This window comes from Schistosoma haematobium, chromosome 2 (assembly GCF_000699445.3).
Source record: "Schistosoma haematobium chromosome 2, whole genome shotgun sequence".
NCBI classification, from domain to species: domain Eukaryota; kingdom Metazoa; phylum Platyhelminthes; class Trematoda; order Strigeidida; family Schistosomatidae; genus Schistosoma; species Schistosoma haematobium.
Genome location: NC_067197.1, coordinates 11,512,392 through 11,528,926, shown reverse-complemented (window position 1 = coordinate 11,528,926; position 16,535 = coordinate 11,512,392). Strand labels below are relative to the sequence as shown.

At 32.8% G+C, this 16,535-nt stretch overlaps 1 protein-coding gene across 1 annotated transcript in view; it reads right to left on the bottom strand.

Annotated features, from left to right (window-relative positions):
- Window positions 1-1,878: 1,878 nt before the first annotated feature.
- Window positions 1,879-16,535, bottom strand: part of MS3_00010746 (uncharacterized protein) — a 52,505-nt gene continuing 37,848 nt past the window's right edge. The window contains exons 20-25 of the mRNA XM_051219142.1: window positions 15,871-16,071; window positions 10,215-10,319; window positions 8,511-8,614; window positions 5,809-5,899; window positions 4,362-4,424; window positions 1,879-2,161 (exon numbers count right to left, since the gene is read on the bottom strand). Coding sequence (XP_051067486.1) covers window positions 2,024-2,161; window positions 4,362-4,424; window positions 5,809-5,899; window positions 8,511-8,614; window positions 10,215-10,319; window positions 15,871-16,071 — 702 coding nt within the window. The 3' untranslated portion in view covers window positions 1,879-2,023. The remainder of the gene's footprint in view (window positions 2,162-4,361; window positions 4,425-5,808; window positions 5,900-8,510; window positions 8,615-10,214; window positions 10,320-15,870; window positions 16,072-16,535) is intronic.

Sequence of the window (16,535 nt, the reverse complement as noted above, 5' to 3'; positions counted from 1 at the left end):
TTGTTATTACGTAACACTTGCCAGAAATTTTCATTTTTATATATCAGATACTTGTTTCATTATTTTACGAAATTTCCACATTTAGTGACATAAACATTTATCCGATTTAACATTCTATAATTCTTCCTTATACATGTGCCCATAAACTCCTTGTGACACCTATGTGGTATATTCTGATCTTTTCGAGTTATTATGCACACCCATATTTGCCCCAGTCCATCATTCACTAGTAACTTTAATTGTTTCACGCGAGTATATGTGTACGCATGTTTGTTTATCACTTACTCTAACCGTTACCTGTTTTTAGTTTGCTGTCTGAATGTAAATATTGATTTAAAGACACGTTTTATAAAACTGAGTAGATAGAGAAATCCTTCTCCAAGCTGTACGTCTTATAGCCTGCCTGAATAAATGAGTGTCTGAAATAAATCCTTTGAACTCAGCTCGCATTCAGCTTTCTAATGACCAACATTGTCCACCGATGTTAGCCTGAGTATAAAATAAGAAATTAGCAGAGTATTTAAATCTCATGGCTCATTCATCCCTCGTTCATAACGAAGTCAATTGGTTGTCAAAAATTAATCTTCAATAATATGATATAAGGTATGTACATTGATTGTAAATGGTCATTACGATTGTTTGTAGGTCGTAAAGAGCTGAAGAGAGATCATGATTTAAAAGAATTTAGAACTAAAGTCTTCACTGTAACACTTTCCGGGATAATTATTTAATATTCCCTTAAGTTGTTACATTCACACTTGTATAGTTTATTACTATCATCAAATCATTTATTCTCAGAAACTATAAACTTAATTGAATCAAATACCAAATTGGAACTCGTTTACAATGCTCTATCTCATAAACCTTTTCATTTACTTTAGTTTTCGTTTTAAATATATCTTAGCCATAAACTTTGTACACTAATTGATTGCTCAGTAACCATTGGTGGTAGCTGAACTATATTTATCCATTTTCAATGTGATCACTGATTTAATTGACTCAACTTCACATTTCACAGTTGTGTATCCAAGGTAGTTAAGATTAACCAACATAAAGCCGTGAAACAATTGTGTATAAATTGTAGCTCAAGAGAAGGATTTTAGAGGTGATGAGGTCTCTGGGTTCAGAGGACACAACAACAAAGAAAATCTAAATTTAGAGTTTCTTGTTTAATACAAATAAAAATGGAGACAGTTCAAACAAATGAAATCTAGCAACTAATTGATGCGATCATAACATAAGATTTTACTTTCCTTCAGGGATAGACGTTAATAATTCTGGATCTTGTGCAACTGTGTATTAATTCAAGTTGTCATAGTTTATTCATATCAAAATAACAAGTGAGAACCTTATGGTGCAAAGGGAAGTTCATAAAAATAATAAAAATTGTAGCGTATGGCTGGATTGTTTAAAATATATTATGATATACACTGCTTCCAACTTCATATCCTTGTTTGATTATATTTGTACTCGATTTTGTAAAAAGATTACTTATTTAATATTAACGCCTGGAGTTCCTCCGGCGGCTACTGCCGGTCCTGAGCCCAGATAAAGGAGGAAGGTTGGGCATGAGGTTAGCGACACCATCCCGTAGAAAACTAACTCGCTAAAAAAACGCTGACCAGAAAAAATTATTCAAACCGTTTAAACTCTGACCTGGGAGTCAGAAGGTCTTCATTGAGAAGAGTTATGACGCTTCATGGTGAAAGCCGAGTTCCTTCGGATGTCACAAGGCCGATGCCCTTTCTGACAACCAGAGAAACTATTTATTTAGGTACATGGAATACTCATACAATGTGGGAGACCGGGAGAGTCTTCCGAATCGCTGCAGATTGCCTCATATCCTATTGGTTGATTTATTAATGAAAAAGGGAAATATTTATTGTTTTATTCATTTAATTTTTATAGAAAATATACTCGGTAAAGAATGAATTGTTATTGATTTTATTGATTCCATATAACATAACTTTCATCTTTTGTTCTCTTCTTCTATTTCTTCTTTGAAATTAGATCATATTTTGTTTTAAACAAGATCAGGTTTGGCATACATTGATAATAAATTATAATTAAACATAATAAATTTAATGAAACGTTGTTCTACTTCTTTCTTATATTCACTATTATATAATCGGTTTAATTCTTGAAAATCATTCAGTGAAACCTATTGAAATATGTATGTAAATTATAAATTTTTTTTCAGTAAATATGAATATGAAAGATTATACAAACAAAATTGAGCAGAAAATTCAAACAATAAGTAATGAAAGGAAATGTTTAATGGGAATCTGGTGTAAACTAGTAAGCACTGAATATTCTGTTTTAGCTTACTTTGTAATTATTTATTATTTAGTACCGATTTAAGGTTTCCTGTAGACTAACTCAAAGCATTTAGTATTTCAAAATGGTACACTCGATGTCAATTCAGTTAAGCTAGTGTTAACATTGTGATTTGATCGACAAAATTCAATTAACATCCAAAAAGAATAAATAAACATGAAGTTGGGTATTACTCTATAACCAATCAATTGTAAATATATCACAGTTTTACAAGAGATCAGTTATGTGTTAGGATATTCGGAAAAACATACCAATAATTATCATGTTAAGTCTAATGGTGTCCTTGGACTTTAAATGGACATTCCCTATTGGCCAATATTTATTCCACTTGTTGAATATTGTACAAATGTTGTTTTCTATTTTATGGTACGATGTGGTCTCTTTGGTTGATATATAAACAGAGTATGTCTGAAATATAATGATTCATATCTCAGAGGCTAAGACTTGCGTTCTGGACTCAACTGGCTGGGCTAGACAGGGAAGCAGGGCCAATCAGAACTCTAGGCCATTCTTACGTGTTATACGCGTCATTGATCCGATCGGTAAATACGCTTCGCTCCATATTCTGCAGTCACAAGCCACAACATTATGGCAAAAATAGCTCAATGTTAACAACTTAGATTATGTCAATAGATGACTCTTGTTAAGATCTCACGGGTAGCATCAACTGCTTTACGATTGTACATGTGCCTTATTGATGAGTGCTAATTAGCACGATGCCTAGGTCTAAGGTTTCCTCTCACCCACCTCCTAATATTGATTACTTTGGAGTAGTACGAACTCAAGACCTTCATGTATTGTAATGCACACAACATCTTTGAATCATTTGGTCGGAATAAACTCATTTTTATTCTCAACCTCAATTAATTTGTACGAAGTCGTAGGTGAGCACTAATCGAGAGTCCGAAAACTAAAATAGAATTGTTTACACGGTGATATGAAGTGTTTAGTGGTTGTCTAAGTAATATTTTATAGTAATGAAAGCTTAAATTAAGTCACGAAACGTCAAAAATACAATATCTGTACTCCTCATTGGAATATAACATAAATACATTGATTATTAATTCTTTGCCCCAATGCTCAGTTTATTTGAAACTATCGAGTCAAACCTTGGTATTGATACGTATCGGTAAGAAATTTGATACAGTAAAATTTGAACTGTTTTAGTCGATTTCAGGTTTGTTTTGTGATGACTATCAATCATGACTAATTGTCGTATTAAAAAACCCACAATGCATTCGTTGAATTTTCCCATATATATCCAGATTATGACTTGCCCTCAAATACCTTGGTATGGCCGAGAGTGGTCCATGGCCACACATATACAGCCATTTACAGAGAAGTCCTACTCACTTTCTTCTCTTGAACGGGGTGTTGTTCTCGAAATTGGGGGGACGAAAACTAAATGTCCAGTGCTTTAATCGGGTTAGTGGATATGAAGGATCCGTCTAGAGGAGTTGGGAAACCTTGATTCCAAACAAATGGTGCACATGGACTCCAGGATGCAGTGAGAACAAAAGGCGTATGAACCTATTGTTGGTCACCGGCTACTATGAGACTGTGTCTTTTAACGTTGCTCCATTGCCTTGTGAATTAGACCTCTAGGTCAAAGACTCGGAAAGTGACCTCGTAAGAAAACTACCTGCTTCATTTTGGGCGCTTGAGCAGTATCCCAGCTCTCACACAATTCGAATGACGAAGTGTAGCGCATCAATATTTGGTACCTCTTTGTACCGATGTTTATGTGTTTAAATAAATAGATAAATATAAAAAAAGGACTCAGAAGCTGGAAGGCCCTATTCAAAGGGAAATCGATTAATAAAAATGGTACTATTAATGTTAGAATGGTAAGTTGGAATTTTCTGACTTAAAACTTAGAAGTTACCATTAGATGGTTAAAGACTGAATTTGTTTTTCCAGCTAATAAAAATAAATGTGTGAAATATTTATATTCTCTCTATCGAAGTTAAGAATTAACTTAAAAACTGGATTCCCCAGGCAGTAATTTAAAAATTATTTCATACCTGATCTTTTTCTTTAATTATTGTTCGTAATTTTGCCTCTAGTGATTCGTCTGTCGTTGTAGGCTGTAAAATGTTGAATTAACATAAAACCGTACGAACATTTATGCATATATATATATATATAATTAGAAGATCAAAGGAGGTAGATTTTATCGATCGAGGTAGTATGGTAATTGCTGTTACAGTTAGCTTTTCATTATTTTGATTCGATATTTAGTTTAAGCAACAGTTACACTGAATTGTAAGAACAGATGAATGGTGATTAGCAGTGGAGTCCGGGAGGCACGCTTCAGCTTATTCGAAACTCATAAACTGAATCTACCTGAATCCCATAGTTGATATTCACTTCGGCATTCGAACATAGTACTGTTCACCCCATCGAGCTATTCATTCAGCTACTAAGTCCAGATGGCCATTGGCTTATATTTCAGCAGTAAATTATCTCCCTTTTCTATTCGTCATAAATGTCGACACAGAACTTTGTCAGTCAGTCACTCAGCCACAACGTAGGACCAGGTACATGTATGCATCGGTCCAAGTTCCCATACCACATTAGCACAACAAGATGAACACCGGATTCATAGGAGTAGTTCCTTCAAACTGTTTCTCATAGATATTTTCATTCAATTTCTAAAAATGAATCAAAATCTATCTCATTAGAAAAAGGAGTTTAATGATTGAAAATTGTAAGTACCGTTTTTTTTCAATGCTATAAGTCAATTACTAAGTTACATAGTTATATAAAAGGGTTTGACTCAATAATCTAAAGTATTTGGTAGTTATATTATCAGTAGTCTGAATCTTATTAATTGTGTCATAAATTTTAATGATATGTGTAACTATGCAGAAGCATTAATATCTGTTATAAAATACATTGTGATAATGAGATATTATTATGGCAAATATCATTAAATGAAATCGAATTTTGAAGTGAAGCTATAAATTTAAAACGCAAATTTCATGACTTTAGTATGACGTGTTATAGAGATTATTGAATTTTGTAGTTTTACATCATTGATCACATTAAAAAAGTCACTGAAAAACAGAAAGTACTGGAAATCAGCTATTCCTAAGTATAAGACTTCACCACATCAAATAACTAAAATCACTAGTGAAACTAATAGGTGCCAGCTTAATAGTTTAAAAGTTAAGCTCTCACCGTCAGTCCTGTAATTATTGATTTCACCTTTTAATAGGATCATGAATCCTCACAACTGATAAGTCACGTACTCGGAGGAAACAATGATCCAGTGCTTCCTGGTTTTAACTCAAACTCTATCTAAACTCATTCTGTCATTCAAGACTCCAAAATCCATAACTTTATTCCTATAGTTTTATTAAATAAGCAAAGACATACTAGACTCAGTCAAATTTGTAATCGAATGACAATAACAAAATGCTGTTTATCAGAAACTGGAGTACTCATTTAGTCTTTACTGTTTCTTACCGAACATGTATTGATCAGGTTACGTATTTCGGACTTGAAATCGGCAAAACGATCGTGATAAATCGCTAAAGACCATGTGTCATTAAAGTAACTGAAAATTAAAAGAAAATATATACATTTTTGATTATCGTGTAAAAACGCAATTATATGAACGAAGTACATTCTTTTCAATGAATTTCTCATCAGGTTCTACAATTATCTCATATCCAAATTAATAATCCATAAATTTGGCCAGATTTAAGACAGAGTACATCATTTGGAAATTGTAATATGTGAATCAAGAATTGTTGTTTGTCATATAAAATCAAATGAAATCGTTCATGTTTGGGCTGACTAATATGAAGTATTAACTTGAATCAGTTTATAAGTGAAATGAAATTATGATATGGTGTGCCGATGATGTCGTTCAGAAGAACGATGAAAGCTCCACGACCAAACCATCCAGCTCAGAGAATAAAACTCCATCAAAATGAAATTGTGAGATAAATGATCAGAATAAATATGGTCAACATGGGTTGAGAAAGAGAGAGAATAATGGAATAAAAATCAGAAATGACGTAATATGTAGAATAATCTGAATTAGGTCAGATATAATAGATTTAGGGGTGGATGTTGAAAAAAGCTTTCAAACAGGTTATCAAGTGTAATAATAATAATAATGATAAAGACAACAATATCAACGGTAAAGATAATAATAATAAGTTTGGGACATAAAAATGAACATTAATCAAATTACGTCACCATAATATGAAATTGGTCATTAACTAGTTGGCCACGAAGTTGCCCAGTGTATAAGGGGCGGCTGAACATATTTCTTTTGGATGCAAAGCTCGTGCATTCTGATCCGAATAGTAATTGCTTCAGACGTCTGCAAGATTCTCAGTTTGGCGGAATTAGGGAGACTGCTGTTAACATGATATATTATTGTGAAAGATTGCTCCATGATGACTGGATTAAATGGGCTAAAATGAAGCTGTTAACCGTTTTGACTACACCTTTGCTTAACCACACTAGGAGGTGCTCACGAGCCCGAATATACAACTTCCTATAACGTCTCCCAACATAACTTGCTCCATAGGAGAAGTTGAATTGATAGATACAGAAAGAGGTAGCTAGTCTAGGCAATTTGTCTTTCAACCTCGGAGTGATCATTGGACGTGTGGAAAACATTAAATGTAGTTTAACTGCATTAAAAGGTCTTTAGATTAATCTGCATAACTTTAGTCTTAGCATTTCACTCGGCGCATCGCCTCTCAATTGTAGGCATATATACAGAGGCTTTTTATTCATAGTTAGGCATTCTTATTGTTGTCTTTTATTGACTATATTTTTATTCATAAATTTCTCAGGATATCCATTTTCCTTCAGGGTTGTGTATAATGCCATCTTCGACCGTATCTAGAGAGCATATTGTCTTGATTCAATGTCTTAATATGGTTCCTTTTGAATTGCAGAGGAACAAAACTAAGTTTGTATATTAACCCGTTCAAGTAGTATATATTTGATACTAATATTTAGTAAACCTTTAATAGTATATATAAAACACCAAATTCTTAATTCTTTTTGCTTTCATGAAAGCTGCTAATTAATTAGTGTTCAACTATGATAGACAGAACTGTCTAGTTGAAATATTTCTCAAAACGGATCAAGTGTGAACTTAATATTTAAGTCATTTAATTTATCAATTCTATATATTTTCTTAAACTTCTATGATTATATAAAGGATAGTGTTCATTGTACTGAAATAATGAAATGGGTTTCTGTTTTTCAATAGTATGTTTACATAATATTACATCTTATTAACAAACTTAAGTGTATTATTCATTAACCTACAAATGTGACTAGAAGCATTTAATTAAGAATAATTTAAATAAAAGCAATACAATACAAAAATACCTTCATCAACATTTTAAGCATTATAACCCTGTTTTACATTATAACTGTTAAAAGACTGTTATCTGTTTATCTAAAACTGTAATGTAGGTTATATTTGGCATTGATTTTTTATATACCTTTCTAAAGTTAACATTTTAATACCATATCTTTACATATTTAAGCGTGACTGAATACCAAATCATTGGCCCAAAGATTCAGAGTTATTTGTGAGAATTAAATGTATTGTGTCCGATGCAGTTGTGATCGTAAATATAAAAATACTGAGAAACTGCATATCAGGATGAAATAGGTTTACAGTACTGTGTTGTTTTTAGTGGTTGTTTAGCTATATTAAGACTGTGATGGCAACCATAATTCGATCTTATTCTGTTTCATTAAACTTCTCCTTTACCATTGGTTTTTCTTGTAATTGATAATAGCGCTGTTCTGATTTCTATATCTATGTTGACACGAAGTGTGGGACCTTGGGTCAATGTATGTCTGTATAGTGTGCTTATTTGTTTATGGATATCTGACTTTGCAATAATAGGATTTGGAAGGCAAACGTTTCGTTCGGATCTATTTAATCCAACTACATTTCCAGGATTATACCGAACTACATAGTAGCAATTGAGCTGAGTGGTTACGGTTTCGAAATTTAAATTGATTATTCTTTCTAATGCGGAACTAATATGATGAAGAATAGTTACTTCTGTCTATCTTGTTATGAAGTAGGCTGGGCACAGAGTTGGGTGATTGAAGTAAACTAACCAAAAACGTAATTTAACCAACAGTTGGGAAAAAACAAGAAACTGTGAAGCACTTACTCATAAAAATCACGAATTAAACCTTCATCAAATCTTGACACTAGGTGGTTTAAAAGGAACTCATGTAAATTGAATAGTTGAATGTAGTTCTTAGCAGGGAATTCCTATGGGGAGATCAAAAGAGAATATTGCTTTGGAACAAATAGTCACTACGGCAAATTTTCACATTATATTTTTTATCAATCTAATAATTGTTATGTTAGGATGTCGTTTTATTCTTATATTAATAAACATATTTCCTATATATACACCCAGCATGTTAGGTAAGCGAGAAGACTAATAAAGAACACAGAATTGTATTAGGAAAACGCAAAAATATATATATCAACTAATTGATATATACATATACAGCCCTAGGACTGTTGAGTCAAATAAGTGATAAACAGTACAAGATATTATTTCACTGAAAAAAATGGTTGGGAAGAAAATGCTTATAACTAATTTAGAATCTTTGTTGGTCATATTAAAATAACACAAAAATTGGGTATAGGATTTCATTTGTGTGAACTTCAGGTTTTTATATATGTACCTAAAAAATTTCGGCCTGTAAAACCGGATTGTTCATACATGTCAAATTAATTTGATTCAGATCCACAGTCAGTCTCTTTCAATTATATAATTGTCTGGTAATCTAAACTTTAGAAACAAATATTGATACAAAATCAATGTCTACAAAAGTTTGGAAATCTTCCTACCTGCATCAGATGATCGAATTCAGTCATATGTTTATGTTACAATAACTATATGGCATTAATTATCACCAAAAACTCAAACCTGATCTATGTATTCAAAAAGAGACAGTAATAAACCTATTACTACCCTGGTGATTTCATTTTTTGTTAATGTTTCTTTCGTCATATTTCTTTTCCGTTACCGAATTCTTAAACCACTCCTTCGCTCATACATTTCCATACCCTCGATTCTCTTAAATTATGTAGACTCTTCAAATCCAATTATTTTATTACGTAATTCATCTTACGAGTTTTTGAATTCCATGAATTTTATGTAAATCCTTCATTACCTCTGAAATTATCATATAATTTATCTTATCTGTCTCTGAACTTTACTCAGCTACTGCATCACCCATTCCTAATGTTACCCTGATTGTAACACTGAGTAAACTCTTACCTGTTCTTGTACACATATATATGGTTATTATTGTTAACCTTTGTCATCTCAATCCTTTACATTCACCAATATTTGTTCTTGCTTTATTTACATTCGCTTATGTCAGTTATTCCACAATATAAAATTTTAATATATATTTGATTGTAAGCAGCTGATGAGAAACCACGAAATATAATGAATTCATATTATTCTGCATCAACATTCATTTTGGCTTTATTTAAATTCATATAGGGAACTAATTGCATAAAATTATCACAAAGTCTTAATGTCTATAATAAGAACTGTTAATATAATAGTTTCATTATTTCAGTGGTTAAGATCATGAGTCAGTTGAAGCTAGACCACCATGGAAAACCTGGAAGCACTGGATGCGCACTGCTGAGAAGTCCCACAATAAGACGAAACAGCCGTCCAGTGCTTCCAGGTTTTCCATGATGGTCTAGCTTCAACTGACTCATGATCTTAACCATTGAAATTACTATAATATCCACAAAACCCATCTGATATTAAGTTTCATTATTATTTTACACATATAAAAAGATAGTATTATAAGTAGTAAATAAAACCCTTTTTCACCTTCGTAGATAAGCAGGCTATGTCCTGAATTAAATTATACTTATTGATATAGATCGAAAAGTATCGTATTTCTTTATCATCTTCGCCAGTAACCAGTAGACGACCCTATGATGAAAATCAAAATACACAAAAAATATATATCGTTTACAAAGTTATTTTACTCATTAACATGTATGAATTTTCACTTCAGAAGTTATTTAGTTTTCCACTAAACATCCATGCAACATAAAATACCCAATAAAAATGATAGAGTAAGTGATAATTCTTTCATTTTAGCATAATAAAGCTTAAGAGTTTATATTTAACACATGAAGAATAAAGCCTGAGTCTTTTTAATGTTGTAGTGTATAAACTGTGATTGACCTTTTCAATCATGATTAAGTATCAGATACTACTGTAGGACAATGTAGTCAATAACAATACTCTTCAAAAGGATGGAAGATATACATGATAGATAATACTAATAATAGAATGAAACGTTTAATGATTGATAGAAAACATTTTAACTATTTAATACCAGTTTAAACAGTCGGCTGATGAGGTAAACTGTTCTGTATTTATAATTTTGTTTCATGATGCTGTGTAGTTTTTATAATCCAACCAAATAGTTAATTATTCTTGTGGGCTGATTAGTATAAATTATTCAACAACTTTTTTCTGCATAAAGCTTTTGATATTTGTCTAAACGTTAGATTCAGTGCTACCAAACACGAGTCCATAATGATACTAGGGTTTAAAGATCATGAGTATAGAAAATGCTATAATAATTCATTTATGTTATTTTCCGTGATGGTGATTTTTATCAATAGACGCCTAATTAGTTTCTATAATGGCATCCTCATCTTCCAACTAGAATCCTTGTAATATTTCATTGATTTTCTTGGCTATTTCTTCATGAACTATAAATTTTTATAAGAGCGGATTGTGAACAGGGAAACTAAGCACATTTTATTTAGTTGCATACTTTCACACTTACTAGGATATAATCAAGTAAACTTTATGATTTGTTAGAAACAATTCAAAGGTTTGAAAATGATGTACTTAATGCATGATTTTCACATTTTACTAAACCACTTTGTGATTTTGAATAATTAAATGGTTTCCTGATAAAGTGTTCGTCTACTAAATTTGATGTCACGGACTCTACTCAGGAAGAGGATTCCACGGCCTCTGAAGTTTAGGGAAGGAGATATGTTAGTCTTCCTGAAGGAGTTTGAGACTGTTGCAAAGCCGATGAGTGTGAAGAAGCTTAAGGCGAAGACGGTAATACCGCGGACGCTTACTAGAGGCAGTGCGAGGGTTGTTTATGACAGCTGTGAGGATGCTGGAGAGAGGCGGTAACAGAGCAACTGTTCGCAGAAATCGAAAGCCCCGTGAACAGGTGGGAGGTACTCCGGAAGTTCAAGCCAACGAAGCTGCCGGTGAGTGGTGACCCACTAGTGTTGACAATGGAGCTAACCAGCTTGTTAGGCTGTGGACTGCCGAATTAGGATGAAAAGTCAGAAGCCTAGTTGCTGGCATCGCAGTTCTTCGAAAGTGTACCTGTGACTGATCGGTACAGGTGTAGCAGTATCATTAACAGACAAAGAGCAATGTAAGAAAATTGAGCCCTGCTCATTGGTTATCCATACGATATGGGGCCATACGTTAGCAAATGTAGTAAACAAAGATTTTGTGGGGAAACCATTGAATCATTAAAAATCACACAGTGGTTTAGTAAAATGTGAAAATCATACATTAAGTACATCAGTTTCACATCTTTAAATTGTTTCTAACAAATTTCACTGTTCCTTTATTTCTGTTTTTATCTTGATTGCTTTCAGTTTTCTTCCCTCTTCTCTTCATTCCGATCATCTCACTCTCTTGCTCGCAGGTATTCCACTTTCGAATAACACTACATACTACTTATATCTGTTAAAATAAGTAGTATACACCACAATATTACTGATGGTAATAGGGATCAAAGATTACATCACAAAATTTACGTATTTTTCCTTTGCAAACAGTATATTATACCATTGTTTTGTGAATTTTTCTTAAAATGTTTTGTATACCTGGTTAGCAAATTCTATTCATTCGTTTCATTTACTTAACAATATCTTCATTTCGAATATGTTTCATGTGATTTCCGTGTTTGACAATAGGAGATGATCAAATGGAGCAAGTTTTCACTAGAAAAACGTGAGTTTTGTACTCATAGAGTAAATACATTATTTCTTTCACAGCATTTATTTGTTTCAGTCTAATTAGTAATGAAAGTAAAAATTCAAGGCAATACATTAAAAGTTTATACGAATATTCGTCAAGATTAGAACGAATAGTTTGACAGTAATTGAGCGCGGGGTATAGAGAAGTCATTATATGTGAAAATTATATTTGAAATATTCTCAGCGATTGAAATATAACTAATTCCAACGTTTCGTCCAGCTAACTTGTCTGGACTTCTTCAGGGTAATAATCAAAATCAAAATTATCAAAGACATATATAGCTTTTTAACAATCAGGATTATACTGGGTTAAACCAATCATATTTGGATGTTGATTTTTTGTAAAATAGGATAAAATGAGTCAGTTAACTAGAAATCATGTAAAGAAATCAACGACATGGAAATAATTAACTGAGTAACAAATCGTATGTGTGTGAGTGTACAGGTATGTATGTATGTGTAAGAGATTGATATGAAGGTATAAATAAATAAATAAAGTTCAAGTTCAAGGTCGAAAAATTTTTTGATAATGAAACATCGATGTACATGTCCAAACATAAATTGTATTGTTTCAAAAACTCATTGAATTCATTCCAAAAATAATAACGATGCATGTGATATTAAAAACATGTTTAAATAAGAGATAGGTTCCAAATTTACTTGTCAAACGAAATTTGCCATGTAGTTGCCAGTTGAATACCATCTTTTCGGTTCAGGCTGTTTTTGTTCGCCCATATATGCAGCGCTTCTGCTGTCAATCTTTCTTTATGGGTGTTAAAACCCTTCTGAAGTATTTTGGCCCCTTCAAAATTAATCTTGTGCCCTGTTTCTAACGCATGTAACGCTATCGCTGACTTATTTTCAAGTTTCTTTAAATCGACCGAGGATTTTGGAACATTTTTCAAGCATTGTTTGTGTTCCTTCAATCTTTCATTCAGTTGCCTGGATGTTTCTCCAACATAGGTAGCATTACAGTCATGACAGCGAATCTCATACACAATGTTCTGTTGTTCTTCCTTTGCTAATTTGTCCTTAACTTTCACTAATGTCGATCTTAATGTGTTATTCGCTCTAAAATACACTCTTATATCATGTTTGTTTAGAATCCGTTTGATTTCTTCTGATGTTTCACTACGGTAAGGTATGACTACGGTGTACTTCCATTCTTTTCGTATACTTTCTAGTTTAGTTTCTCTTTCATTTTTAATAATCTTCTTTAAAAACCTTTTTGGGTAGTTGTTATCCCTAAGAGTAGAAAATACTTTATTTAATTCGGTTTGTTGGTCTTCCTTGTCTGTAACAATCTTAGTACTTCTGTTCATTAGATTTTTCACTACATTAATTTTCGTGCTCTGTGAATGGGCTGAATTAAAATCCAAGTATCTCTCGGAATGTGTTGAGTTTCTGTAAACATTTATTTTTAACTTCTTATTATTGTGTCGACGTTCAACCAAACAATCTAGAAATGCTAGTTTGTGGTCAACTGATTCTAATTCCTTAGTTAGTTTAATGTTTTCAGAAATGCTGTTTGCATTGTTAAATAGTTCTTCCATACCATCCCGTTTATTGATAATAAAAATATCGTCTACATACCTTAACCATAACTTTGATTAAAAGCATTGTTCGAACTCTTAGAAAATAGCCAGTTTTTGGAGATCCATCACAGATCAAAGAGAGATATAAGAGTAATCATTATTCATATCAAAATCTTATGTAATTCTATTTTTCAGTAAATTATAATCGTTTTGTTACATTTCGTTTGGAATAACTAGTTATTTCATCTTAATAACTTTAACTTTCTGATGATGCTCTGAAATCCGTTTGGAATTATGTGTTGGTACTTTTCATGCATAATATTTCCATATTCTAGCATCATTTAACTAAATGTGCTGGTTTGCTCAACAAAATGGAAAAGTCATCTAGACATTTATGGTCTCAGTAACCGTTCAATTCAGAATTTATTAAGTTATTCAAAAACATGAGATAACACAGCTATGTTATCAGTAAAGATCAGTGAGGCAAATCAAGAAAAAAAACAATAGCATTTTTATTCCTCGAAAGATAATCCGTTTGAAGTTCACACGATAAAATGTATTGAAACTGGCTATTTCATAGTGGCTGGTCGTATGCCGAGGCTACATAGCTTATTCTAGGCTATGGATAGATCGTTCTATTCATTCTTATGAGTCAAATGTTTACCCTGCCACTTATTCGCTTATCAACCTTGACTGTTCTTATGAAAGCGTATGTGTGCGCATTTCTTATCCTATTCATCACATATCTGTAACTTACTTTTGTGTGATTATAAACATATCTGCGCAGTATCATTGATGAACACGATGGATCTGATGCAGATGTGAAGGCGCGGATCGGAAAAGCAAGAGCAGCATATTTACAACTGAAGAACATCTGGAACGTAAAGCAACTCTCAACCAACACCAAGGTCAGGATTTTCAATACAAATGTCAAGACAATTCTACTGTATGGGGCAGAAACCTGGAGAACTACGAAAGCCATCATCCAGAAGATACAGGTGTTTATTAACAGTTGTCTACGCAAAATACTTCGGATCCGTTGTCCGGACACTATTAACAACAACCTACTGTGGGAGAGAGCAAACCAGATCCCAGTGGAGGAAGAAATCAGGAAGAAGCGCTGGAAGTGGATAGGACACACATTGAGGAAAGCATCGAACTGCGTTACAAGACAAGCCCCCACATGGAATCCTCAAGGCTAAAGTAGGTGAGGAAGACCAAAGAACACATTACGCCGGGAAATGGAGATAGACATGAGAAAAATGAACAAGAACTGGATGGAATTAGAAAAGAAGGCCCAGTACAGAGTGGGTTGGAGAATGCTGGTCGGCGGCCTATGCTTCATTGAGAGTAAGAAGCGTAAGTAAGTAAATAGAGTTGGCTCATTTGCCTTCTCCACCGCACGCCATTTCGTTCACTCTCTTCTCTTCGTTTCATTCCTCTGATTGCCTGCCCAGATCAATGAGTGTACAAAATATATGTATTCAAAAATCCATTCTCGCACTTGACTTATTTAATTCCGTTATTAACTGACGCGATTTAAGTCGATAATGATATACGAGGATTGACGATAGATATATTTCACTAGCAATTAGGAATGATCCAAATGGGGTCAGATCTCGAACCACTAAAATTTATTAGGAATTCATGAGTTTTATTAAGAAATATCTGGTATTAGTAATGACAAATTCCAGTCTGCTTGTTATTACAATTATATTTGATCATGTTTTAAGTTTAACGAATTAATTGAAAAAAGTGAATACTTTAAAAGGTGGCTTCATTAAACAAAGTCACTATTATATTGGGTGCACAACTGTATCACAATCAAAAGTGATACTTTTCAATTATTTATTGAAAATTGAAAACTCATAAATATACATCTTATTCTTCAGATAAAAATTGAAAACAACTTACAAATTCAAAATTATTCATTCTAGTATCCATGGTTTCCCATAATGATGGTTGTGTACAATGAAGATAAAAAAGATTACCCGGCAGTAATGCACCAACAGTTTTAGATTGTTTAAATGTTGGCAAAATAAATGAATCATCTACTGGAGGTGCTTTTACGTTTTCAATATTCGGATCAAATAAATTTAAAAGTTGGTCTCCTAACTATGAGAAAAAAATACAAAACATAATAATGTAGGAAAGCAATACAATTATGAAGGTCAAAAATGTTGGCATCAGAAAGATAAATTACAATCAATTTCGATCCCATAAAGAATAAAAGTTCGAGTCATAGACATCATGTGAAATCTATCGAAGTGATAAATATTTCGTGATTTGGATGACATGAACAGATGATCCAATCAGTAGACCAATAAAGCATATGCTTCTTTTAGGAATAAAAAGGATAAATAATTTTCGGTAGATACTGCTAACAGATGCTTTAAATTGAGACAAAACAGCAGATCGGCGTTTTCTGGTTTTTAGTGATTCTGCAGTCAACATCAATTTGTAGAATAAAAGCCGATTGAAAAGTCTACAAGAAGTTTAATTACATCACCCGAATTTCTAAAGATTGAAATCTCACTAGTAACTAGCTTTCTGATGGGTTTTCCATGGGCGTCACCTTT